The 27,689-nt window shown below is 41.1% G+C and overlaps 1 protein-coding gene across 1 annotated transcript in view; it reads right to left on the bottom strand.

Annotated features, from left to right (window-relative positions):
- The window catches only part of OCA2 (OCA2 melanosomal transmembrane protein), a 297,190-nt gene that overhangs the window by 100,625 nt on the left and 168,876 nt on the right, over positions 1–27,689 (bottom strand). The window contains exons 15-17 of the mRNA XM_034759185.1: positions 26,568–26,715; positions 23,130–23,187; positions 21,323–21,431 (exon numbers count right to left, since the gene is read on the bottom strand). Coding sequence (XP_034615076.1) covers positions 21,323–21,431; positions 23,130–23,187; positions 26,568–26,715 — 315 coding nt within the window. The remainder of the gene's footprint in view (positions 1–21,322; positions 21,432–23,129; positions 23,188–26,567; positions 26,716–27,689) is intronic.

Here is a 27,689-nt window from a genome sequence, read left to right as displayed (position 1 = left end):
ATGAAAAACTATTGATATACATCATTTTTGAATTGTTAATGATATGCACAAAACTCCTCACCATTTCAAGTTATTTCTCTTTTTGTTGTGACTATTTCCTACATCTCTATCAAAGTGTTATAGTTGAAACATTATACCTCTGCGGGAAAAAATCTTTCCTCGTAGAAATCTTGAAGTCAAAACTAATAATCAAGTACTGAAGATGATTTAGAGATACTAAGATCCTGCCACAGGGCAGGTAGATACATAAAATGGCCTTCTAAGGGGCCACTTCTAGCTCATTGATATTGTGAAATAGCAAAATACAGCAGATTGATTCCATGCACTTAAGATCTGGGGCCATTCATCTGGTACATATGTGCTTCTGCTTCCCTTGTCCCCAAGGAACATAGAACATAAAAATGGCCATACAGGGTCTGACCAATGGTCCGTCTAGCCCAATATCCTGTCTTCCAACAGTGGCCAATGCCAGGTGTTTTAGAAGGAATGAACAGAACAGGTAATCATCAAGTAATCCATCCCCTGATGCCCATTCCCACCATCTGGCAAACAAAGCCTAGTTTTTAAGAAAATCCAAAGGTTTAAAATTAAAACTCAAGGACATTCCATCTAAATTTGATTAAAAAATAAAAGTAGAAACATACAGATCAAATATCCTTTCCGTTAATGAAGTTAGCAAATGTTGACTGATGCCCTTCAATTCCTAAAGAAAGAGATCCACTGTAGTTCTATACAAAGATTCCCTTACACAGGAGATGCAATTTTTATTCTTCCAATACATATGTAGTTTTGGAACTTTAAATAACATATTGCATGCTTCCAAGGGAATTTTAGATTAATTGTGATCCTTGGAGCACAGCACAATTGTTGAAAATACTGCATGCATAAAATTAGAGAGAAAATTTCTTTTAGTTATGTAGCACTCAGAATGTCAAGAAAGGCCTTTATAAAGCCACATAATATTGGATCCTGATTAGGAATGTTCATTGCCTTTTAATGGATTTGTAAAATAGTCATGTATATATTATGTTCTACTATATAAACACTTTCCCCCTTGACTTTAACTGCTAGCGCAGTCAAGTGTCAGAGGGGTAGCCGTGTTAGTCTGAATCTGTAAAAAGCAACAGAGGGTCCTGTGGCACCTTTAAAACTAACAGAAGTATTGGGAGCATAAGCTTTCGTGGGTAAGAACCTCACTTCTTCAGATGCAAGTAATGGAAATTTCCAGAGGCAGGTATAAATCAGTCTGGAGATAACGAGGTTAGTTCAATCAGAGAGGGTGAGGTGCTCTGCTAGCAGTTGAGGTGTAAACACCAAGGGAGGAGAAACTGCTTCTGTAGTTGGATAACCATTCACAGTCTTTGTTTAATCCTGATCTGATGGTGTCAAATTTGCAAATGAACTGGAGCTCAGCAGTTTCTCTTTGGCGTCTGGTCCTGACATTTTTTTGCTGTAAGATGGCTACCTTTACATCTGCTATTGTGTGGCCAGGGAGGTTGAAGTGTTCTCCTACAGGTTTTTGTATATTGCCATTCCTGATATGTGACTTGTGTCCATTTATCCTCTGGTGTAGTGACTGTCCAGTTTGGCCAATGTACATAGCAGAGGGGCATTGCTGGCATATGATGGCATATATAACATTGGTGGACGTGCAGGTGAATGAGCCGGTGATGTTGTAGCTGACCTGGTTAGGTCCTGTGATGGTGTTGCTGATGTAGATATGTGGGCAGAGTTGGCATCGAGGTTTGTTGCATGGGTTGGTTCCTGAGTTAGAGTTGTTATGGTGCGATGTGTGGTTGCTGTTCACCAGCACCTCACCCTCCCTGATTGAACTAACCTTGTTATCGCCAAACTGATTTATACCTGCCTCTGGAAATTTCCATTACTTGCATCTGAAGAAGTGAGGTTCTTAACCACGAAAGCTTATGCTCCCAATACTTCTGTTAGTCTTAAAGGTGCCACAGGACCCTCTGTTGCTAGCGCAGTGTTTCTCAAACTGGGGTCGCCGCTTGTGTAGGGAAAGCCCCTGACGGGCCGGGCCAGTTTGTTTACCTGCCCCATCCGATCGTGGCTCCCGGCCAATGGGGGCTGCTGGAAGCGGTGCGGGCCAAGGGACTTACTGGCCGCTGCTTCCAGCAGACCCCATTGGCCTGGAGCAGCGAACCACGGCCAGTGGGAGCCGCGATCGGCCGGACCTGCGGACGGGTTAATTCTTGGTAAACAAACCGGCCCGGCCCACCAGGGGCTTTCCCTACACGAGCGGCGACCTCAGTTTGAGAAACACTGATCTTGGGCATTCCAAAGGCAAGAAGTTAAGCTCTTTAGAAATATTTATAAGCCACAGGAAAAAAAGTTGTTCAAGGTCAGGGATGCTTTAGCAGTATCCACAGAAGGGGTGAACTCCTAATCTCTGTCCATTGCATCCCTTGGCTATCGCCATTGACAACTCCATTATATCCTTCCTGCCTTCCAAACTAAAAACAAAGTGTAATCTATTAATGCAAATTAAATGATTAATTAACTACGACTTGCTTGGTGTGATCTTCACCATAGCTAAAGATCTTTCAGTATAAATAAAGACTATGATGTTAATGGTTCACATGAATTAACTGATTTCTCTCTCAACTATCTAGTCTCAGCCACTACTGCACCACAGCAAAACCAACCAGAGAGCCGATGTTCTGTCCTCACATAGACCTGTGCAGTTCCCATTAAAGTCAATACGAGTTTTGGATTCAAGTCTAAAGGTAAAATTAGGTCCCAAAGCCCTGATTCTCCACCACCTTTGCCCCATCGTACCCTCAACATTTATACCTATACAAACCAAATGCTAAATGGCAGCATTTTAGACCCATATTGCACAAGTGTAACATTTAGCAAACCTGGAACATTTAAGAACTAACAGTTCTTAATATTTCTGGAGCAATCTGTGTAAATATCTTGGCATTTTTTTGTTTCTTCCTGCCTGTCATGAAGACAAATTACCTTAAATGTGCTATACAGAGGGAATAATTATTTGCTAATGTTTATGTAAAGTAACTGAATTGCATAGAGAAGCATATTGTAACTCATTTGTTAACATGGTGCCAATGTTTTATTAGGATGTTTTTCTACAAGTTACTGCCAGTCTTTATAAACTGTATTAGGTTTACACACACGTTTACTACAAGACAGCCTCCAGTGTGGCTTTCTTCATTCCTCTCTAACAGATCCCAGAGAGTAGTGATGGGTAGCAGCTCCTAGCCCTCAAGCTCTCACATGTGCAGCTGTACAGGGAGCAATCATATCACCTCTCTCTTTTTTAAACATATGTAGTATAGGAGACACTAGGAAAGAAATTATTATGCTATCATGCCTCCCCACTATAATTACACACAACTTTCCATCTCTTTCTCCGAAGGCGCAATCTATGTCATCACATACTGTGTCCCAGGCAAAACAGAAGTGAGGAACAGGGAAACACTTCAAGGAGTTTAATCAAGACTTTGGCCAGACTCTTAAATCATCTGCCTTAAGAGGCCTCCACGTATCACTTAGCCCTAGTCCATGGAAACCAGACTGAAATGATGCCTTCTTCCAAATCCAGCTAACCAGGGGACCACGCCCACTGATACAGACCTAATCACTCCGTGGGTTTACTGTGTTCTGACTGGACTAGAGTAACTTCCTTTCCCCAGGACTGTCTGTGTCTATCAAAGTTAACTAGAAACTCCACTTTGTGCAATGCATGGCAGACAGCCTCTGGGGATGGACTAGCTATGGAGAACATATCACGTCAGGGCTTTGTGCACTCAGTTGGCTTCCCGCTCATCCTTGCTCCAGTTTAGGGTCCATTCCCTAATCTTGAACTATTTTAAGGAACTAGGGTACTATGGAGACTGGCTACTCTATTCAAGACTCTCAGAGCCCATTGTACTCTACAGGGACACAGAAACTATCTGCGTCCATGGGGAAACTATCAAGACTTGCATCTCATGAAGTGGGCATTCACCCATGGAAGCTTATGCTCCAATACTTCTGTTAGTCTTAAAGGTGCCACAGGACCCTCTGTTGCTTTAAGCCTAAACTTGTTGATTGAGAGTTTATATCCATTTGTTTTTGTGTCTACATTGGTGTTTAACTTACATAACTCCTCTGCCTTCCTAGTATTTATCCCTCTGGTGTATTTATAGAGTGCAAGCATCTCTCTCCTCAGCCTTCTTTTGGTTAGGTTAAACCAGTGTTTTTCAAACTGGGGTCGCCACTTGTGTAGGGAAAGCCCCTGGCGGGCCGGGCCGGGCCGGTTTGTTTACCTGCCCCGTCCGCTGGTCCAGCCGATCGCGGCTCCCACTGGCTGCGGTTCACCGCTGCAGGCCAGTGGGAGCTGCTGGAAGCAGTGGCCAGTAAGTCCCTTGGCCCGCACCATTTCCAGCAGCTCCCATTGGCCTGGAGCAGCGAACCACGGCCAGTGGGAGCCGCGATCGGCTGGACCTGCGGACGGAGCAGGTAAACAAACTGGCCCGGCCCACCAGGGGCTTTCCCTACACAAGCGGCGACCCCAGTTTGAGAAACACTGGGTTAAACAAAGCCAAGTTCTTTGAGTCTCCTCTCATAAGGTAGGTTTTCCATTCCTCCGATCATCCTCATAGCCCTTCTCTCCACCTGTTTCAGTTTGAATTCATCTTTCTTGAACATGGGAGAATAGAACTACACACAGTATTCCAGATGAGGTCTCAAAAATGCCTTGTATAATGTCTCTACAGGGAATACCTCATCTGATGCATCCTAGGACTGTATTAGCATTTTTCACAGCTGCATCACATTGACCACCCATAGTCATCCTGTGATCAAACAATACACCCAAGACTTTCTCCTCCTCAGTCACTTCCAACTGATAAGTCCCCAGCTTACAGCAAAAATTTAGGTTAGTCCCTAAATGCATGACCTTGCACTTTGCACTATTAAATTTCATCCCATTTCTATTACATCCTACATGGTTTGAGTTTTAGAAATATAATAGATCAGAGAGAGAGAGAGAGAGAGAGAGAGAGAGAGATAAACCAGTCAGTGTGTCTCTTGTTTGATGGACTGATCTTAAACTCCTGTTCTGTACAGTTATGATTTCTATGGGATACAGTTACAGTTTCTATTGATTGTAGAGAAATAGGACTATCATGAAACTTTAATGTATCGTGCACTCTGAAAATTCTGTGATGCCTCCTACACAGGAAGGATGTGCACATATTCTGCACTGCCCCAGGAAAAAACAGAAATAGTTTTGTGCTTTGGTTTATTTGACATTAAACTCTACTGAGAAAGAAAATCTTCAGAACAGAAAAATCTCTCATTGCAAACAGAATATTATTGCAGCCCAAAAGAAAGCTGACTTTCTATTTTGAAAATAATCAAGCACTTGAATTAGTGTCTAGAATATGAGGAAGGAGAGGGAAAAGATAACCATGGCAGCTGCAGACTTTGCAAATGACTAATTAAGAAAAAACTGTTGCTTTTAATAACTGGGATATTATTTGGCTTACACCCAAATTGAAAAGCTTGATAAAATGGGCATCCTTCTAAGAATCTGAAATCCTTAGAAACCATATATGCATCTTAATTGTTGTAATCTGAAATAGTTTTCTTTGCATGAAAATCTTAAGGGCACATCCAGAGTTTCCATTTGTGCAAGTCATCAGACACATTTGCAGTGAAGACAACTTTTTTTTATATCATATAGGTACACACACACAGAATACAAAGTGATATTAGTATGAGCTTGGTATGACTGCACTGGCAAAGTCACTAGTAAATTAAGTAGATCATCCCAAACAAGTGGTGATAAAAACAATACTACACAATAATACCATTTATTCTGAACATGTTAAAGAAAAAGTTTTAGATACGTTTTACTGAGCTTCAAAAAAAATGTTAGTACTATGAGTTGCAGCCCTGTTCTTGCCTTCAAAGGGACTACTCACATGCTTAAAATTAACCATGTGCCTAAATACTTTACCAGATTGAGGCCTCATTTAATATTAGCCTAGCAATATAGAGCCCAGAGGGAGACATGAAAATCTGTATAAATAACCAAAAGCATTTTTCTCTACCTAAAAATGTTATGATTTGAAAGCCTAATATCAAAGTGCAAAACAGATGCTGGGTTCCATTAGCAAGTTTGGAAGTTTCCCTATCCAGTTGTATACAGATTCCATTGCTAGCCCTGTGCAGCGACAAGATATTGAAATTTAAACCCATCACTGGTGAAGTTTGCCCCATTCTAGAACTTGGGCCAGAGTAATTTTGAATGGAAATTCCCCCATGTGAGAGAAACAAAGAAACAAATTTCTCTGACAGGTTGCCTTTTTCTTTTTAGGTGGTTGTTTGTTGAAGCCTCAAGGTGTGGAATTTTAGAAGTAGTCCCAGAGTAGATGAATTCTTTGCCATTGCAGGCCCATGTAGTAAATTCACGTGGTTCTCCAATTAGTTATGTTGGTATCACCACCACATGCAGTGAGAATATGTATGTACACAGCCATTTGTGCATATAACGGGTATGTGTGTATTATAAAGGTAAAATAGTACCTCTATATTAAGGCTGGAGTCTATTTTACAATTAAAGAAGATATTCAGCCTCCTTGTTTTGCAAGATGAATACAGTGCAGCTTTCCCAAATTTACAGCACATTATTTGTGAGTAAAGACTGAATTTTCTGGAATTTGTAAATAAATCTGTTACTTGGTTTATGAATTGAAATTAATTAAAAATTAGCCCTTTAAGAAAACTCTTTTCCCCTGTCTCTCACTTTTCATCAGTTCCTTTCTGCTGATAAATGGCTGGCCTGTTATAATTGGCATTTTCCATATAGTTAAAACTCCCCACCAGCTAGTGATGAGTGTGCATTTAACAAAATCAGTTTGCAATTAAACACCATTATTAATGATTTTTCTCCTATCTTTTCCAATGTACTCAAAAATTTTCTTCGGTCAAAATGACCACTATTACTCATAACTTTGTGTGTGTGTGTGTGATTTGTGCATGTGTGTGTTTTTGGGACCCACCAGGTACGTTCAGGGCTAGCAACTAACTTGTCTTCAGTGCTTTCCTTCAAGTCATGGTACACCTTGCATGCTATTAAGTATATTAAGAAAGTTTGGGGCACCACAGCACTCCAGCAACCCCATCAAGAGGGGACAACTATACATCTTATATGTGCTGTATCAAAAACCCAGGATGTTCCCCAAATGAAAATTTGTTTACAAGGGATGAAACTTTGCTAGGGATGTCATATCTAAAAATTAGGGAATGCCAAGTTATGGAACATCTCTTAACCACTCACTAATGCCCAAACACATCTCCACGGATGGTGATAGACTCCACATCTTCACAAGGAACTTCCATCGGCCTCCAACACAAGAAAAAACACACAACACATTAATCTCCCTCACAGTAGAATACAAAACTTTAATTACAGCTTCATATTTCCTCTACAAAAATATGCAACCTGAGTACACATGCACTCCACACATGCAATCTGAGTACACATCAACACTGAGTATATGTTAATATATGCGTGTGTGTGTGCGTGTGTGTGTGTGTGCGCGAGAGAGAGAGATCGATCAGACAAATACACACAAAATGTGGAACTATTTGGATCCATTAATGAAATTAAAGACATAGAATCACTGAAATGTAGAACTGGAAGGGAACCTCGATACATCATCTAGTCCAGTCCCCTGCACTCATGGCAGGACTAAGTATATCTAGACCAACTCTGACAGGTGTTTGTCTAACCTGCTCTTAAAAACCTCCAAGGACAGAGATTCTACAACCTACCTAGGTAGTTTGGTCCAATGCTTAACTACACTGACAGGTAGGAAGTTTTTCTTAATGTTTAACCTAAATCTCCCTTGCTGTAATTTAAACCCATTACATTTTATCGTGTCTTCAGTGGATAAGGAGAACAATTTATCACCCTTCTCTTTATAACAACCTTTTATATACTTGAAGACTATTATCATGTCCCCACTCAGTCTTCTCATCTCCAGACCAAACAAACCCAGTTTTCCAATTTTTCCTTGTAGGTTTTCCAGATCTTAAATCATTTTTGTTACTCTTCTCTGGACTTTTTCCAATTTGTCCACATCTTCCCCACAGTGTGATGCACAGAACTGGACACGGTACTCCAGTTGAGGCCTTATTAGTGCTAAGTAGCATGGAAGAATTACTTCTCCTGTCTTGCTTACAACACTCCTGCTAATACATCCCAGAATGATGTTTGCTTTTTCTGCAACAGTATTACACTGTTGACTTATTTAGTTTGTGATCCACTATAACCCTAGATCCTTTTCTACATTACTCCTTCCTAGGCAGTCATTTCCATTTTGTATTTGTGTAATTGATTATTCCTTCCTAAGTGGAGTACTTTGCATTTGTCCTTGTTGAATTAAATCCTATTTATTTCAGACCATTACTCCAGTTTGCCAAGATCATTTGGAATTCTAATCCTGTCCTCCAAAGCACTTATAACCCCTCCCAGCTTGGTATCATCCACAACTTTATAAATGTACTCTCTATGCTATTTCAAAATCATTTATGTTGACTAAAATGCTGAAAAATTCCACTCAGAAAGAACCCCTTCTGCTGGACTCTCTTTTTCTAACAGTTCTGAATGTAAAATAAAATTGTACTGCACTGAAGTATTTTAAAGCATCTTAATTTTAGTGCTGTTATTTTACCATATGTACCTGAATACACAAATTGTATGAACATGTGTTAAGTTTTTAGAAATAATAAATGTTGGCACCAGCTAAGTATTTTTAATCTTTAATAGACTTTCTAACGTTGCCTGAACACAATCTTGTACCGTCTTTATTAGATCTCTTCTGTTAAGTAAGTGATATTTGTTGGCCTCTTAAAACAGGTCTCACTATATATAAATGATTTCTAGGCTGTTATGCCACTTGCAGTAGCACATTTTAAGACTGCCTCAGGGATGAAACTGTGATGGTGATTGTGTAGGGCAGTTTGCAATGTGACAATGGTAGCTTCATCCAGCATGAGTGAATGGAAAGAATGGGAGAGAGCTGAAAAGAAACCGCAACCCATGGTGGAGGGAAGAGATCAATTGAAAAAGCAAAGACCATAGCATAGAATGAGGAGAAAAGGAGACACAACAAGACCAGCTGCTTTTCAGCCACAGATCAGCACATCCACAGTATGAGTGACACCAGATTAAAATTCCAAGGTCAACTGGACTTTATTCAGGTAACCTTTTGTTAAAATAATAGCAATTGGTCACTGTGGGGTCAGAGTGGAGAAATCACATCCACCATTGCATTACAAAGTCCACACTCACTAATCTGGTGATAGTCCTGTTTAACCCAAGTGATAGAAGGTGTGATGATATTTAAGGTAGAATTCTGTGAAAAACGCAATTAAACATTGACATCTGAGATGGCCAAATGCCTCAGGTCACTACCAGTGCCCTAGCTACAGGAGATTTGTATGGACAGATGTAACAGCTACATGACTTCCTATGTTACACAAGTATATATGCCTGCATCGTTTTACACAGCCTTCCCTCAGTAAAAGCTGCCAGATTTTTAAAAAGACAAATATTAAAATATATATCCTACATCATCCTTATGAGTCAAAAAATAAAATGAAGGGGGTTTGAATATTTAGATTGAAAGGGTACATTTCACAAAACAAAAGTTGTACTGAAAACATAGGCATTTGTACACGCAATTATAAGTCACTCTTTGTGCAACTGTCTGGACAATGTCTGTTTTGCAAGGATGAATGCACATTTTGAAGGCATAATTTGGGCACCTATTTTGGGAAATTTGCCTCAAAAGAGATGAATATTAGGAGTGCCCTTGAAAGCAGACACCTTTCTCTCACACATTCCAAGTAGAAGTGTTGCAAAGTTAACTTGTCAAGAAGGCATGGATTGGACCTGACATTCTGTGTTCAAACCAATGTTGATTGCAAGAATCTGGCTCCATTCCAAAATGCTAACTCTCATTATTGCGAAAAGATAATTCACTTTATCTAATTATTTGTGCTATGCAGAATGGTGTCTTTTTTATATATATAACAGTCAGATAAGGATAAGCCAAATACTTTAAAAACCATTATGTTCACCCTCTTTTTAACACCTACACACTTAAATCAAAACAGAAAGCTAGTATTTATTCCACATGGCAGTCAAATCTCTACATGATGTACATCAGAGAGCAGCAAAATAAAATGTGCAAGTCACTCATGTGCCTTTTTGTTCTTGAATCCAAGACACGGCTTCCAGCCAGCTTAACTCAGCACTGCTACATGCTGTAAGAGATGAAATAATAGAAGGCAGTTCATGGGTGGAAATCCTTAAAAGTCAGAATGCCTCAACGTGCCACTCTGCTGTCCATCATTTTCACGCCAGGAGTTAAGGAGACAGCCTCACTTGTAGAAACTGGCAGCTTAATTTTGGCAGGAGAACCAGTTGTGAAAAATTAGCAAGAGGAATTACTACATACAAAAGAGATTGGGATGGTGTGATGGGGTACACAAACCCCACCCAGGACCACAGTGGGTTAAGGAGCTGCTCTGGACTCAACCAGTTCCATCCCATCACACCTGCAAGGCTTGCACAAAGCCGGATTTTAAAAGGGGAGCAAAACAGCTCACCTGCAGGCAGACCAGGGAAGAGAACAGATATTCAACCATCAGCTCCTGAGGAAAGGGATAACTGAAGGCAGGAGCTTCCCAGCCAATTCAGCTGGTATTCACTGGAAGTCAGGAAAAAGGGAAGAAGGATATCCAGTGTCTGGCAAGAGAGGTTTCAGGCAATGAGAGCTGGAACTGCATTAATCAACTCCTGTGGAGACCTGCTTAGCAGACTGTGGTCAGAAAGGAACTGGCTAGAATGTTCTAGGAACAGTGAGGGGCCTTTGGTTGAGGCATGGTAGAGTTCAGAACTAACCAAAAGATATTATATAGAGTTAAACAATGGAACGGCTAGAGACGTTCCTTCATGACTATTGATGGAGACATAATTGAGATAATCCAGTGCACATTATCATAAACAAATGGAGAAGTCTATAGTTTTCAATTGTCCTCATTTCATCAGTACACTGTGTATGCAATAGACTAAGGATCAGATCCAAAGCCCAGTGAAGTCAACATAAAGACTTGCACTGATTTCAGTGGGCCTTGGATAAGAGCCTAAATCCAGACAGGCAGAGCCTAGTAAAATTAAAGTTCTTCTAATTCACCACCACCACCCGCATAAATAGTATCAGCTATGCAATTTATAGTGAAGGTCTCCCTCAGACAAATGTATTAGGGCCAAAAAATCAGAAGCATTAACATGTATGAAGTATTTTTCATGCAATTAGTTTGTTCAACCTTTTATTTAAAGCTTTGTGAAAGAAGGTTGGTTCCTGGAGTTTCTGTCCTACCCTCTAATTTACTAAACCATATGGCAATGCTTTAGAAGTAAAATGATGGAAGAAGAAATATTAGCTGTTAAGAACTTAAATACGGGTGAGATTCAAATATCACTGTGAATAGTTACTTTGCAGTCAATACCTATAAGCTCATTTGTATGGGAAATTATTAATATTTCACCCCTAGATACTTCGGAAGAAAACGCTAAATTCTGCAAATGATTAAAGAGAATAAATCACTTTTTACACAAAAGGCACATTGAAATAGGCTATGAATACTGAATGAACCTTGAGAATTTTTATTTTGGCACAAAGCCTTAGCCTCCCTTAAAATGTGTGATACACAATCTTTTTTTGTTTAATATTCTAGAAGCCTTCCCAGTACATTTGATATTCTTGATTCCTAAACTAACATGTGCTACCCTAAATCAGTTATTTAAAATGTGCTTCCAAACATTTTGGAAGAAGGAAACCCAAGACAGCAGCAAACTTTTAAATTAGTGACCTTTCACCTTAAGTATCCCTAAAACTCATCTGATATAACATTTAATTTCTAAACTGAAATGTCAAAACATTCCCTCCACTCTCCCCCCCCCGGCATTCTTTTTTTACCTAGCATCAATCTAGTTTTACACATTACTATTTACATTAATTTAGTTCACATGAAAGATGATAGGGCTGTACAACCCTTAACAACCATGCACTATGGCAGTATCAGAAGATTTACCCTATTTACTACTAGTGCTGGGTGGTGGCTATAGCCTCCCAGAATTCTAGAACAGCAAGCTGAGGCGTAAAATTGAGAAAGACAAAGATTATTAGAGTTGACACTCCTTTCAAGATGAATGGAGGCTGTTTGCCTCTGGCATAAATCCTCTTTGCTCCCTGGCAGCTCTGGAGGTCCCTACACAGCCCTGCCTCAGGTGGGGTGGCCGGTGGGGAAAATCCCTTCACACCCACCCCAAAGGAACTCCCTAATACACAGGTCAGTTGCTCAGGCTGTGTCCTGGTAACAAGATTGGGACAATAACCCATAGACACCATTTTTTTCAGGCTGTCTACACTCTCAGAAAGACACCCCCCAGTTTACATTCATTTCACATTTGGAATATTCTCTTTGCATAAGGATGTGACTTTTTCACAAAGTTTAAACTGTGTAGAACTTAACCGGTTATGAAAAGTTTCCTATTTGTCACTCATAGGTAGGTTTGCCTAGTCCTGGACCTGTAGATTTAAGTCATCTGAATTAGGTGCAGCACTGTCAGCATCTGTGCAAGCTTCTGTACACATCGTTCCCTGCTTATTTTCCTCAACTGTACTGAGGAAGAACCACTTCTGCTATGAACTAGTGAACTCTGAGATCCACTTTTTGAAACATGTTAAACAAGAACCCATAAGTAGGGGATGGAAGATGCTTAGGTTTCATAGGGTGCAGTGATTGGAGAATCAGGCTCAGTGTTTCTAAGCAGAACAAACATTGGTGCAGTGCATATTACATTCAAATTTTTAGTTTTGAATGTAACTTCTATACAACTGTACAATGTAACAACTATAACTTCTAATCAAGTTTATGTGAGACTCAGGAGCAACATAGAGCTTTCTTCATCACTAGGCAATTTTCCAAGCAAGCGCTATACTTGGCTACTCAACCACTAGTCTGTTATAATCACTAGTTCAATCATAGAAACTACCGTAAAAGCTGGCAATCTGCATGTCTGTTTAAACAACAGCAGGCTGAAAATCAAGAGAAATTACATGGGCAAAACTCACCGAGCTGAATTGGAGGTGTCACTCATTTTTGTATAAAGACAAAACTTCCACTCTAATTTGCATAATACACTCTATGGACGTCATTTGGTTTTATTCTGCTGGTGCCCTTTCGAATTATAGTCTTTAATTTCTCTTGTCAATTTCTTCAAAACTTCCTGAGCATTATGTAAACAAGTCAGTAAATATAGCAAGTGGTTTCCAAAGAAAGGACAACACAACAAGGGCCTTTTGTAATCACAATAGTTCAACACATGACTTTGTCTAAATGTAATGCATTGGCAATAAAATAAAGAGGAGGCCTGTAAAATCTAGTTTACTGAATAAAGCAAAAGTCAGATTAAATGAAATGAAAACAATGAATGCACTCTTTTTACAGTGCTCAGGTCACAGGATTTAAATGTTATAACAATAGAAGATCCCATTGATCATGAGAGGAACACTCAAAGGGCCAATGTTAGGGTGCAGCCGAGCAGCACTCAACACAGGTTTCAAGGACAAAATTTTACATAATTACTGGAAGTTAAGAACAACGCTATGTATGGCACAGCCAAAGGTTTGAACTGCAGTGAATCTAAAATACAAATGAGAATTAATTCTCAAGGAGGTACCCAAGTGTGAGCACAGAGGAATTCACCAATTCAATCTTATAATTTTTAGACACAGTTAAGAGGTAACTTGATCACTATCTATAAGTGTGTATGGGGGGAACCGAAATTTGATAATAGAAGGCCCTTCAATCTAGCAAAGTATAACAAGGTTCAATGGCTGGAAGTTGTAACCAGATAAATTCAGACAAGAAATAATGTGCACATTTTTCACAGTGAGGGTAATTAACCACTGGAACAACTTGTCACAACCCCGGAGTAGGCTACTCCTGCTGAGACCCTCTTGCAGTCCCCGAAGTGCACCTGTATTATGTGGCAGGCCTGTGCCTCCACTTTGCCTTGGGGTGGGATCTCATGATCCAACCATATCCAACTGGGTCTCCGGTTTATACTCTCAGTTGTCAGCTGTGTTATTTAGCTAGCACAATGGGCCTGGCACCTGCAGGAGCTATCTTCCCGGAGCCTGTGACAGCATGTGTTTGCAGTGATACGGAAACAGCTACTTCAAAACAAAGCATGATTTATTCTGCCCATAAGGTACACAGCACTTACAGAAGTGGATTTAAAATAACAAAGAGCCCAACACACATATTCCTTTACGTACGCCTAACCCCTTTATCCATAGCCAAGGCAAGTCTGGTTTGTTCCCTGTCTACAAGCTGAAAGAAACAGCCTAGATTGCTTGCAGCCTGCTCCCTCTCCAAAAAGAAACACTAGAAATGGAAAAGGTACAGGGAAGGGCAACAAAAATTATTAGGGGAATGGAATAGCTTCCATATGAGGAGAGATTAAAAAGACAGACTGTTCAGCTTGGAAAATAAATGACTAGGGGGAATCTGATAGACGTCAATAAAATCATGAATGGTTTGGAGAAAGGATAAATAACACTCCCTTATTCACTTTCACATAACACATGAACCAGGGGTCACCCAATGAAATTAATAGGCAGCAGGTTTAAAACAAACAAAAGGAAGTACTTCTTCACACAACACATAGTCAACCTGTGGAACTTTTTCCCAGGGCATGGTGTGGAGGCCAAATGTAAAACTGGGTTCAAAAACCATTCTACTGGGGAGGGAGTTGGAAAGGAAGTTCTGCAGAGAAACCGTGTGGCCTATGAATAGCACATAGCCAAGTTATGGGAGCTTCACTTTAGAGCAGTGGTTCCCAAACTTGTTCTGCTGCTTGTGCAGGAAAAGCCCCTGGTAGGCCAGTCGGTTTGTTTACCTGCCGCGTCCACAGGTTCGCCTGATCGCGGCTCCCAGTGGCCGCGGTTCGCTGTTCCAGGCCAATGGGGGCTGCTGGAAGTGGCGACCAGTATGTCCCTCAGCCCACGCCGCTTCCAGCGGCTCCCATTGGCCTGGAACAGCGAACCATGGCCAGTGGGAGCCATGATCGGCCGAACCTGCGGATGCAGCAGGTAAACAAACCGGCCTGCCAGGGGCTTTCACGGCACAAGTGGCGGAACAAGTTTGGGAACCACTGCTTTAGAGTAATACAGAGGAGCAAATTGTGGACAGGTTGAAAGGCATACAAAGAGAAAAAAAAAACAAAGAAAATTATGTGAAAAAAAAATCTGTTAATGTTACATCCAGGCAAGACTCAGGGGAAAAAAATACACTTCAAAAACAACATCTCATTACCAGATCATACGTCAAATAGTACAGAATGCTACATAGGTATAACTGTTACATATAAAGTGTAAACATATAAATAAATAATAATTGATGTATGATGCTAGCACATATGAGCCATAGTCAAAAATCATTGTGCTAGGCACTGTACACACCTATAGTGAAATGAGTATCTTCCCTGGAGGGTTTAACCAACAGAATAAAAGTTACTTTAAAAAAAATCAAATACAGAAGAGGCAGAATGAAGGCTGTTGTGGGAACCTTCACTCTCAATTTTCTATTTCTGTTTGTTTAAAGTCTGAGCCTTAACACTGCATTAACATATGTATTTGCATATAAATAGAACTAAGTAAATTAATGAAGGGATACAAGAAAACTGAACAGGAAGGCAGCTAGCATTTAATAAGGCTGTTAAATATGCTGATTTTATTGTTTAGATTAAAACATCAGCCTTTGCAAATTATCTTAGTGATTTCTAATTCATAATGGAAAAATTATATCAATGCTGGGGTTTGATAAAGAATTCTATAATCTTTCTGATTCACTCTACCAAATTCAGTTAAAAGTTATTAGATTGCTAACACTAACTTTTGTATAACATATTATTCTGCAGGAAACATAAACACCCATCTAAGATCCACTTTCCTTTTTGTGAGCAAAAATGTTGCACAACTTTAACAGAAGCATTAGAGTATATGATAAGTTGTATTTTAAGAAAATTATTTCCATATACTGGAGAACTGAAAAGCCAAGGAGAATCACAGCAGAAAAAGTTCAGTAACAATAATATGTAACTGATAGTTAAAATTAAGTTCAGGAGTTATCAATAAGCCCTCATGGTGTGAGCTTGCGGCCCCCATTAACACTAATTATAGTGGCACAGCAGCACCATTATACTTAAGGTTGTGTCATTACTTCTGTTTAAAGGTCGACATTTCTAAGTCCTCTAAAATCAACATGGTCACTTGGATTCCTTGGAAATTTGGTGCGCCTCAGAAGAGTCACTTGAGATAGGGACTGCGAAGCTGTAAGCCCTGAAAAAAATAGTCTCAGTTTTAACAAAGGGAGTGCAAGGCACCACTAAATCCTCACAGGACCCAAACTGAGACTGGTATTTACAAAAATGTACATTTTTATAGTGTCTATGCGCCAATACAAAAGAACAGCTAGAGGGTTTCCATTCCTGCCATCTTATATGCTTTAAAGCTCAGCACCTGTAAGTGTTCCAAAATCCAAATAGTTACTCAGATCACTTTGAAATTTGGTGCACCACATGGGGACATGGATAGTGTCAGTGATCCAAATTTAGGGTCATTTGGGGTCCAAGTTACATGCCTCCCCCCGAAAAAAACTGTTTTCCTTCTGCTGCCTTGTTCTGTTAAACAGAGAGGTACTAATAAGTGAATGAATGACAGACCTCATTCAGATTGTTGGCTGTGAACTTACTGTGACATTCCCCTCTGGTGTTATCTGGCCCAGTGATCTGCTAGGTCACCCCAATCCTTGACTCTGGGAGCCAGCCTTACCCTGCTCTGCTGTGAGAACCCCCACCCCTGGGCTGTTCACACACAGCCTCTGGCATGCAAGCTGCTCCTTGAATTGTGCAACCAAATGACGCTAGCCAATATCTCCGGTCCCAGATACAACCCTAGGAACCTCCGTCTTGCAGTGTCCAGTTATGCCCACTTATATGAGTTTGTCAATTTAACAAAGAAATTGATATGTACCAGGCTTGTTGTCCCAAGGGGAGTCTCTGACACGTTTCAAACTAAACACACTGCTTCAGGTAGAACAAACAGATTTATTAACTACAAAGATAAATTTTAAGTGATTATAAGTCAAAGCATAAGTCAGATTTGGTCAAATGAAATAAAAGCAAAATGCATTCTAAGCTGATATTAATACTTTCGGTGCCCTTACAAACTTAGATGCTTCACACCACAGGCTGGCTGGCTGCTCTTCAGCCAGGCTCTCCCCTTTGATCAGCGCTTCAGTCGCTTGGTGTGGTGTCTGTAGATGTAGGTGGAAGAGAGAGAAAGAGCATGGCAAATGTCTCTCCCTTTTATCATGTTCTTTCTTCCCTCTTGCCTTTGCCCCTACCCCTTCAGAGTCAGGTGAGCATTACCTCATTGCAGTCCCAAACTGACCAAAGGAAGGGGGGGTGACTCACTCGAGATTCCAACAGATCCTTTTGTTGCTGCCCAGGCCAGCGTCATTTGTTCCCGTGAGGCTGGGCTTTGTTTGTCCCATGCATACCCTGACGTGGTGTGAACTGCCTCTCTGCTCTTGGAAAGTTTTTGCCTGGGCTTATTTTAAGCCATGAGGATACATTTTCAGCCTCATAACTATATACATGAAATTATAACCTATAACATTACTGTGACAACAATTACTCACATAACGACAATGCTCAGTGCATCATGAGCCTTCCGAAGACACCCGACATGACAAACTTTACATTGGATACCACACAATCATTTTACAAGGATGAACATGGGGGTGCTGGGTGTTCCCCCGAGGTACAGAGCATCACACTTACCCTTCAATTAACATAACTAAGGCCTGGTGCACACTACACAGTTAGGTTGATGTAAACTACTTTCTGTCGACCTAGCTGTACAAGTATCTTCACTTAAATTGACTCCTGCCAATATAAGTGACTCTCTACACCCATTTAGTAACATCACCTCCCCTAGTGGCAGGTCAATCCAGTGTCAGTGTAGACACTGCATTGCTTCCATCGACTGTTACTGGCTTTCAGGAGCCATCCCACAATGCCCCACCTTGACAATTCAATCAATACAAATGCTCCTGGTGAGGACGTGCACTGCCAACACAAGGAGCCAAGCGTGCACACACACAAGTGATTTAATAACTATGGTGGCTATATGCTGACGTAAGGCAACATAATTTTGTAGTGTAGACATGGCCTAAATATAAGTTAATTACAAGCCCTCACCTAAGACAAAAGACATTTTGAACTGAGGGTATGTCTATACTAAAACTGCTACAGAGGCATATCTGCAGTGCTGTAGCAGTGCTTCCATGTAGACATTACTGATGAGAGGGTTTCTCCCATCACTACAGGTAACATACCTCCTCAAGAGGCAGCAGCTAAGTCAATGGAAGAATTCTGTTTTGATGGGAATGTAATCAAAATATTTTGCAGAAAAAAATTAGACATGTGACTGCTTCCTGGAAGGGGCACTAAGGGGCAGAGGAGTGGGGAAAGAGGAGTAGGGTTGGGGGCTGAAGTAAAGAGAGGAGGTTATGGAGGAGGATAAAGCAGGATGGGTGGTATGGGAGGGGAGAAAGGTTAGGAACTCAAGTGAGGAAGCTGTGGGAGCTAGGGGGCTGGAGGGGTGGGACACTGGGATGGTGAATGTGGGAGTGAGTTTCAGGAGAGTGGGGGAGAATAGAGGCTGAGACATCAGTGAAACCCACATTCTTCCCTCCCATGTGCCCATATCTGGGGAGCTCTGGCCCCTCTAGGGGGATTTGAGCAGCCCTCCCTCCCCCTCATGTGATCTAGCGTATGGGGGGCTTTCCTCTCACTGGTTTCTAAGCCCCTCTCACTGCCTTCTACGCATGTGTGCCAGGGTCTGGTGGGTCCCATGCCCATCTACAGGGGTTGGACACCACCTCTCTATCTCTCCTCATGTGATCCAGTTCAGGGATGGGGGGTTGCCTATTGGGATGGTTTAAGGCCCCCCTCCCTGCTGCAGGATCTGGGGAAGTCCTGCCCATTTGGGTGGGGAGCTAGCACTGGTATGTCTCCTCAAACTCAGAATTACCTCCTCCCCCAGCTTATGTGACCTCTCAGTGGGGTATGATGCTGTATCATGAGTCCCTTTGGGGAAGCACAACAGTTCCAGCTCCACAGGACTGCTGAGACCACTCACTCTGCAGCACAGGTGCTGACAAATCAAAGAGAGGCTCTGAGCTGTAAAGGCTGTCCCTTTCCCTGCCTCTGTCTCTGACTGACCTTATGAGGCTCTGGAGAAGAGGTGGTTAGAGTATCTGAGAGTTGCCAGCAGAGACTGGAACAGAGAAGCAATGTGGAAACTGCCAAACCCCTGCTTCCGATTTGGAAAGACTCCCTAGCTTGTGGAAATAGAGAAGGGTGCTTTTTAAGAGGTAGGTCTGACTTCACTTCATGTTCTCTTCATTCAGCTGCCCACCCTGAGTGCCTCACTAAGACTACTGTCAGGTACTCTGCATGGGGCTATACCTTAACTACGGCTTTGTAAGAGTATTTTGACAGGAATATATGCCACACCGCCTGCTTATTGGTTTCCAGGTGAAGTTTAAAATGTTGACTTTACTTCTCTCTGTGCGCCATACTTCCACAGGTGAAGTCAGCAGAGGTGCTTGAGCTAAAGCTCCACAGGTATACATGAGAAAGGGCTTCTGAGCAAGTGTTCTTTGTGAAGGCCTCACAACTTCAGAACTCACTCTCCCACAGCCTCCATTGCTTTAGTTTATGTCTACACTCTGCACCTTACAATGGCACAGCTGGTCTGCTACAGCTGCACTGTTGTAACGTACGCGGCAGAGCCGCTCTTTGTCCCAGGAAGAGAGCTCTCCAGGCAACAAAATAAAACCACCCCCAACGAGGGGCAATAGTTTCATCACTGGGAGAGCATCTCCTGACAACAAAGCGCTGTCCACACCGGTGCTTTTCGTCATTAACACTTTTTTCGTTCAGGGGTGTTTTTTCACACTCCTGAGCAACAAAAGTTTTAACAATGAAACATAGCCTTAGTCTGAAATAGGCCAAAACTGAAAATCTTCAAGTCATGCTGTAAACCTTATCTTGCCACCCAGGCAGATAAAAATGGGGAGCTTTGGAATAGAAAAATTTAAGAGGGGGAAATAATGGAGAGGGAGGGGGATTTAATCTGAGTTATCTGGTTTGCTGGTGGTGGGTAATTATAAGGGGAGCTGGTAGCAAACTATATGTAGGTTTCCTAACACTTTCCAGTACAAAGGATTCTTGTGACCTTGTCTATGAGAAGCTCTCATACCTCCATTGTTTGCAGCAGGCCTTTGAAAACTGGACCAGAAAAATACCTTTTCTTTGAACCACGAAATTCCATTTAGCTTTTGCTCAATTGTAAACTGTTGAATACATAGGTACCTCTCAGTGGTACCTCTTATTTCAAGGGACATTGCTAATTTTAGTCCCCACATTCCATACAAATTTGATGTCTCCTCAATGAAAATCATTGACATTGATAAGAAAGAATCAGATAACTGAAGTAATACAAAAAGAGTTATTTATACTGAAGGAGTGGCTCCTAGAACATTTTAATTTTCCTGCAGGAATGATTTTTTTCTGCCCCTCATGTTTGGTTTTTGTCATACATAGTACCTCAGCTCTTGGCAGGTTGAGAAGCATGTACACAGGCACCAAGGGAACCCTACCTTTGACCCTTTGATATGGCTCTCCTCTCCGGTAAATGGAAGGAGGGTCAGAGAATGGAAGTCACCAGCATACCTGTCACTACTGATTTAATTGGGACATGCCCGGGTTTGGAAAACCTAATCTGGGAAATTTCTGGTCTGATCAGTTTTCAGAGTAGCAGCCGTGTTAGTCTGTATCCGCAAAAAGAACAGGAGTACTTCTGGCACCTTAGAGACTAACAAATTTATTAGAGCATAAGCTTTCGTGGACTACAACCCACTTCTTCGGTATGCAGGTACTAATAAATTTGTTAGTCTCTAAGGTGCCACAAGTACTCCTGTTCTTTTTGCTGGTCTGATCAGTGTCATAGGACTGTGTGGCAGAGATATGTATAGTATAGAAGAAAAGGACCTTGTGAACAGATTCAAACTCAAATGTCATATTTTTGTTACTAAGTCTATCAGTATGATAAAGCAGAGAAATCAGACTCACCAAGATCTAGATGAATGCCTGGAACAAATGAATTGAGAAAGAACATCAGGATAACAAATCCCAACACAGTCAGGCATTTGATGAGAAGTATTTTGTCTGTTATTCTGTGCTGTAGGTAGGAAAAACATTCAGCAACTATGTTACAGAAGAATTTATTATACTGTACACGCTTTCAATCCCGCATGCATTTTGTAAAGCATAAATCTCTTACTGTAAAGGAAAGGTGATACAGGAGAGAAAAGTAAAAATCTTAAGTTAAGAAAAAGATTCTCTTGGGGGGAAAAAGAAAATTCTGTAGAAACAATGCTATTTTAGACAACAAAAATCTTTTGACATTAGCTACAACTTCTAAATTTGTTTCATATGTAATTGATAATAAAGAAAGTCAATTTTTAAACATTTTCATTATCATACTGTATGTTAGATAAGTGATTACAATTTAGCAGAGGCCACTGTAGATTTAAGGCCCTTGACACAAATGTGAATAGCAGGAATCTGCAGGTCATGACTGCTCAAAATGTTTATATTTGTTCAGCTACCCCAGTTTTAACTTTATTGTAATGGGAACAGTAACACTGAAATGCAATTTCCATTATAATCAGGGCCCAATGCAGTCTGTGATTCTATGGCACAGAAATAAATTAACCCCATGCTATTGAATTCTGCTCCAAAATCTGAGAACCTAATCTACAGGTTCTACTCTTTCCCTTTATTCATCATTCTAGTCTCCACTTTCTACCTAATTCCTGCACTCTCCTTTCCTGACACCTCTTTTCCCCCCAAGATCATATTCTTATCACCAGGCCCCATCTTCTCCCCCATTCCTCTCTAGTTTCCTTTTTTAGTCCCAGTCTTATCTATTGTCTACTGATTCCTCTTTCTAGTCTCACTTGCTCCACCTAGATTCTTCCCCCACTCCATCCTGATTCCTCTGTATAGTCCCAACCTTCTCCCACTCTCTGTCCTGGTATTCCCCTCTCTAGTCACCATTTTCTTTACACACACACACACACACACACACACACACACACACACACACACACACGGTTAAGACTATTTAAAAATCTGATCACACTTTATACTAAGGTTCTTTTAATAAGAGGTTGATTAGACTGTAGCTCTTTGAAACAGGAACTGTGTTTGTAGTGCACATAGTATTGCTAGCCCTGGTCCATGATTGGTGTTCCTAGGTGCTATCACACCACAAAAAATATATTAATATTTATATCATTAACATATTTATATTAGGTTATAGATGGTAATAAGGATATCAGTAGAAGATGTTCTCTATAGCTACAAGCCATGATATAAGCAACCTGTTGAACTGTTGGAATCTATAACAATGGATTAGCAATTTATTAAATCATCAATTAATCATGTATTAACACTTTATAAAAGTATTTATAAATGGAAACTCAGTATAAAGTGTGACCAAAAAACATCATTAAGTAAATTTACGGTTGCAGGTACATATCGGACAGTGGGAGGGGGGCGCAAGTGTGTGTGTGTGTGTGTGTGTGTGTATATACCTAAAGTACATTATAATTAAAACAAAACAAACAAGAAACACAGGAAATTCAAACTTAAGGTTAAACTTAAAAGAAACGTTAACATCTGAATGTGCTACCTTAACTCTGTCCCATTCAGAAGCCAGCCCACCAGCTTTTCTTCCCTGCCTGGAGAGTATTTGATAGGTGCACTGAATTGGTTCCTGCTTTTTCTGCTAGGATATACTTCAAAATATTATCGGTGTACCAAATCAGAGGAACAGTTTTTCTGAAACTTAGTATAACTGCCATTTACCTACTTTTTTTTGGAGCTCCTGAATATTTGTTTCCCAGTTTTTATCTTCTTGTGAAATTTGTCTGAAAGAAAAGGACGCATGCCCTTTAGTTATGAAATTAGAGTTCTGCCACAATCTTAATATAGTATTGGAATACGTCCTCTATTACAACTAGCTCCTCTCACACAGGGGCGTCCCTAGCTGTTCTGGGGCCCTACGCAGCCCCCCCCAGAGGGGTGCATGAGGGGCCCCAGGCCTCTGCGGGGAAGGGGGCCTCTGTGGGGGAGGAGCAGGGAGGCTGGCCCCAGGCCTCCATTGGGGGGGGGGAAGCTGGCTTGTGGGGTAGAGGGGAACAACCCCCCAGCACTCACTGGCAGCACAGCTGGGGCCGGGTTGCTGCACTCCCACCACCGGTGAGTGCAGGCCCGGCCCTGCCGCACTCCTCAGGGGACTGGGGGTGGGGCTGGGCAGGGGCAGGAAGAGGCGGGGCGGAGGCCCTGGGGAAGAGCCGGAACAGGGGCTGGAGCAGCACGCAACTGCTCAGGGTACCAGGAAATTTGGTGCTCCAAATTTCCTGGTGCCTTACGCAGCTGCATGCTTTGTGTATGGGTAAGGATGGCCTTGCTCTCACATTTAGACCATCTTCTTACTTATATAAGCAATGCACTCTAAGTATGAAACCATGGCCTTATTACAACCAATAGCAAAACTCTCATTAACTTCAATGGGACAAGGATTTCACTTTAAAAACCGAACCCTACAGCACATAGACCCTATCCTTATGAAAAGTCCCACTGACTTCAAAAGAACTCTGCAACATTTTAGGTCTGAAAGAGCAAACTTCATTGCAGGACTGAGGCCAAAGACTGTAGTTAGTTCCTGCACCAGTTCTGGAAGTTGACATGTGCCATTTTGAGATAAAACAATGGAGATGTGCCAGCAAATTAAAGAAGTATGGATTGGATGAATGGACTACAGGGTGGATACTAAGCTGGCTAGATTATTGGGCACAATGGGTAGTGATCAACGGCTCAATGTCTAGTTGGCAGCCAGTATCAAGGGGAATGCCCCGGGGGTCGGTCCTGGGGCCAGTTTTGTTCAACATCTTTATTAATGATCTGGATGATGGGATGAATTGCACCCTCAGCAAGTTTGCAGAGGACATCAAGCTGTGGGGAGAGGTAGATATGCTGGAGGGTAGGGAATAGGGTCCATAGTGACCTAGACAAATTGGAGTATTGGGCCAAAATAAATCTGATGAGGTTCAACAGGGACAATTGCAGAGTCCTGCACTTAGGAAGGAAGAATGCCATGCACCGCTACAGGCTGGGGACCGACTGACTAAGCAGGAGTTCTGCAGAAAAGGACCTGGGGATTACAGTGGACAAGAAGCTGGATATGAGTCAGCAGTGTGCCCTTGTTTGCCAAGAAGGCAAACGGCATATTGGGCTGTATTAGTAGGAGCATTGCCAGCCGATCAAGGGAAATGATTATTCCCCTCTATTTGGCATGGCTGTGGCCGCGCCTGGAGTATTGCGTCCAGTTTTGGTCCCCTCCGCCCCCACAGAAGGGAGGTGGACAAATTGGAGAGAGTCCAGCGGAGGGCAATGATTAGGGCGCTAGGGCACATGACTTATGAGGAGAGGCTGAGGGAACTGGGCTTATTTAGTCTGCAGAAGAGAAGAGTGAGGGGGGATTTGATAGCAGCCTTCAACTACCTGAAGTGGGGTCCCAAAGAGGATGGAGCTCGGCTGTTCTCAGTGGCGGCAGATGACAGAACAAGGAGCAATGGTCTCAAGTTGCAGTGGGGGAGGTCTAGGTTAGATATTAGGAAACACTATTTCACTAGGAGGGTGGTGAAGCACTGGAATGGGTTACCTAGGGAGGTGGTGGAATCTCCTTCCTTAGAGGTTTTTAAGGTCAGGCTTGTCAAAGCCCTGGCTGGGATGATTTAGTTGGGATTGGTCCTGCTTTCAGCAGGGGATTGGACTAGATGACCTTCTGAGGTCTCTTCCAACCCTAATATTCTATTATTCTAGTGTGTGTGTGTGTGTGTGTGTGTGTGTGTGTGTGTGTGTGTGTGTGTGTGTGTGTGTGTGTGTGTGTGTGATAGAGATATATCATTTGCATTTTACAATGAAGTTTTTAAAATCTCGATTACTTTATTGAGTTATCAGTATAATCAGCTCTTCCAGCATACCCTGGGGTTCAGGAGCTGTGCTATTAACAGTAATGGATTACATATTGCTGCATTATGCTGAAGGAATCCTGACTTCCAGCATCAATGAGGTAGTTTATATGCACATTTCAGAAGTTCTCTCTTTGGTAAATCATGATTTCTTATAATAATTTTATTTCTTTTTTTTTTTTTTTTTTTTAATTGCCTGATTTTGATCAGGATTTGATCATTCATAAAATGCACCTGCCAGACTATTCAATATGTACAATGTCAGCGTAAACATCATAGGATAGAAACAAAAACATTTCAGGTTACCGAAGGAATTTTTAAAATCCAATTTACATTTCCCTTTTCATGCCCTTTATTTAATTATCTACATTTCACTCAGCTTGGACAATGAAAATTAATAAAGTCAGTTTCACTTTTGTTTAGAATCAATTTCACTATCAGGTTGTTTGTACTGTACTACTTAGGTTTCAAATTCTAAACAGCAACTTTTAAATGACAGGCAGTGATTTTCATTGGAATTTAAAAAAAAAATTGGATTAACATTTTGTTGGACTTAAGTTTTATTAAAAGCTTTTCCCATCCTCAGCACAACATTTAAATTGTGGGTCATATTTAAATTGATAGCGCTTTCTTAAAATGTTGTTAATAAATAATTTTATACATGAGTAGGATGTCTTCCAAAGTCTCATCCTCATTGAAGAGCACTTTAAAAAATAAAATATTAAAATTATTTAGCAGCATGCTCTGAAGGATACTGTTGAATGGAAAAAGGATCACAAACTTACTTTTTATGCCTTCAAATGAAAACTACCTAATGTTTCTAGATCCTGAAGTTCAGGGGCATATTACCAACCTCAAAAAGCCAATTCTGTCTCCTTACATTTATCAAACATCTTTTAGCTACTTACTCAGTCTTTAATCATCGTTGGGAAGGGTGCTGGGTAGAAGGGGCAGCACCTCTTCTCCAATTCCCACGTGATGCTCGAAAGCACACCATGGAATCCAGGTCTGGGCCCAATGGAGAGAACACTGATCTTCACTCTCCTAGCTGTGCGTAACGTTACTAATGTAAAATCCTGGCCTCAGTATCATTGACTTCAGTGGGGCTAGATTTCACTCCTAATCTTATGAACAGATAGTAAAGCATTGATACAGCAAACCCTGCAGTCCCATGCTAAAAACAGCACCCATTCCGCCAGACAGTGGATTTCACAAGTCTCCAAAAAATCTGTGCCTCTACAAAATTAAAGTGATGTGAATTGTGCAGGCTATACCTATGGAACGTTTTGAGTTTTTTTCTCAGCAAGATCTCCAGAGTCAGAACTTTCTGCATTAAGAGGCATTTCACAGCAGTTTCTTCTCTGCTGGCAGGGTTGATGCGTTGTGCTGTCAGTCTCCAAACATGGATCTCGTGTTTCAGTTCTAAGAAGAAATAGGATTGTTTAGCTTAAAGTGATATAGAACGCATATTAAATCAGATCCCCCCACCCAAAAAAACAAAAAACGCAAATACACACTGAATGTCTTGTACTCCAAAGTTAAAAACCACTCAAATGGAAGCAGCATAGAGCTAGTGACCTTCAAAACTATTACTGAAAGTTTGCTTTGGTGTGTAGGAAAAAATAATGATAAATAAAGAGGAAAAACATTTTTAAAACTTTAAATGAAACAAACCCCAGATTCAGTTTCCGAACAACAAATTGTTCCCTCCAATGCTAGTGAGTGGTTCCCATTGAATTACGAAAGAACAGAGCACACATATCCAAGGACAAACTCTGGGTCTAAAATCAAACAATTTGTTTTTAACCTATACAAAACAAACTGTACCCTATTGTACTGCTAACAGAGTGCTAGCCATTTTGTAGAAATATATGAAGGTAAATGCCCCTGTATAAGGAGAATGGACAAATATAAATCAAGGAAGGTGATTGGAATGGAATGAAAAGCATGAAATTGTCCAGGAAGAATTAGCATGAACAATGCTAGCTCCATGATTTGTTGGGATTCTTTTCACTTATTTTATTTTCATATTAAAACATTGTTAATTATATAAAATAAATGTTTTAATTATCCAGTGTGGTGGAATTTTAGCATTGCGTTTGAGAACATGGTGTAATGACATTAAACCATTTCCCAGGGATGCAAGTTCTGGAGACTTCTGAGATGCTTGTTCCATAGGCATGGAGACCGTTGGGAATCCTAGAGTTAACAAAAAGAACAGGAGTACTTGTGGCACCTTAGAGACTAACGAATTTATTTGAGCATAAGCTTTCGTGGGCTGCAGCCCACTTCATCGGATGCATAGAATGGAGCCTATAGTAAGGAGATATATATACACACATACAGAGAACATGAAAAGGTCAGAGTTGTCCTACCAACTCTAAGAGGCTAATTAA

The sequence above is a fragment of the Trachemys scripta genome, chromosome 1 (assembly GCF_013100865.1).
Source record: "Trachemys scripta elegans isolate TJP31775 chromosome 1, CAS_Tse_1.0, whole genome shotgun sequence".
NCBI lineage: Eukaryota > Metazoa > Chordata > Testudines > Emydidae > Trachemys > Trachemys scripta.
Note: the sequence above shows the minus strand (reverse complement) of the source record. Positions and strands in the feature narration are given on the sequence as shown.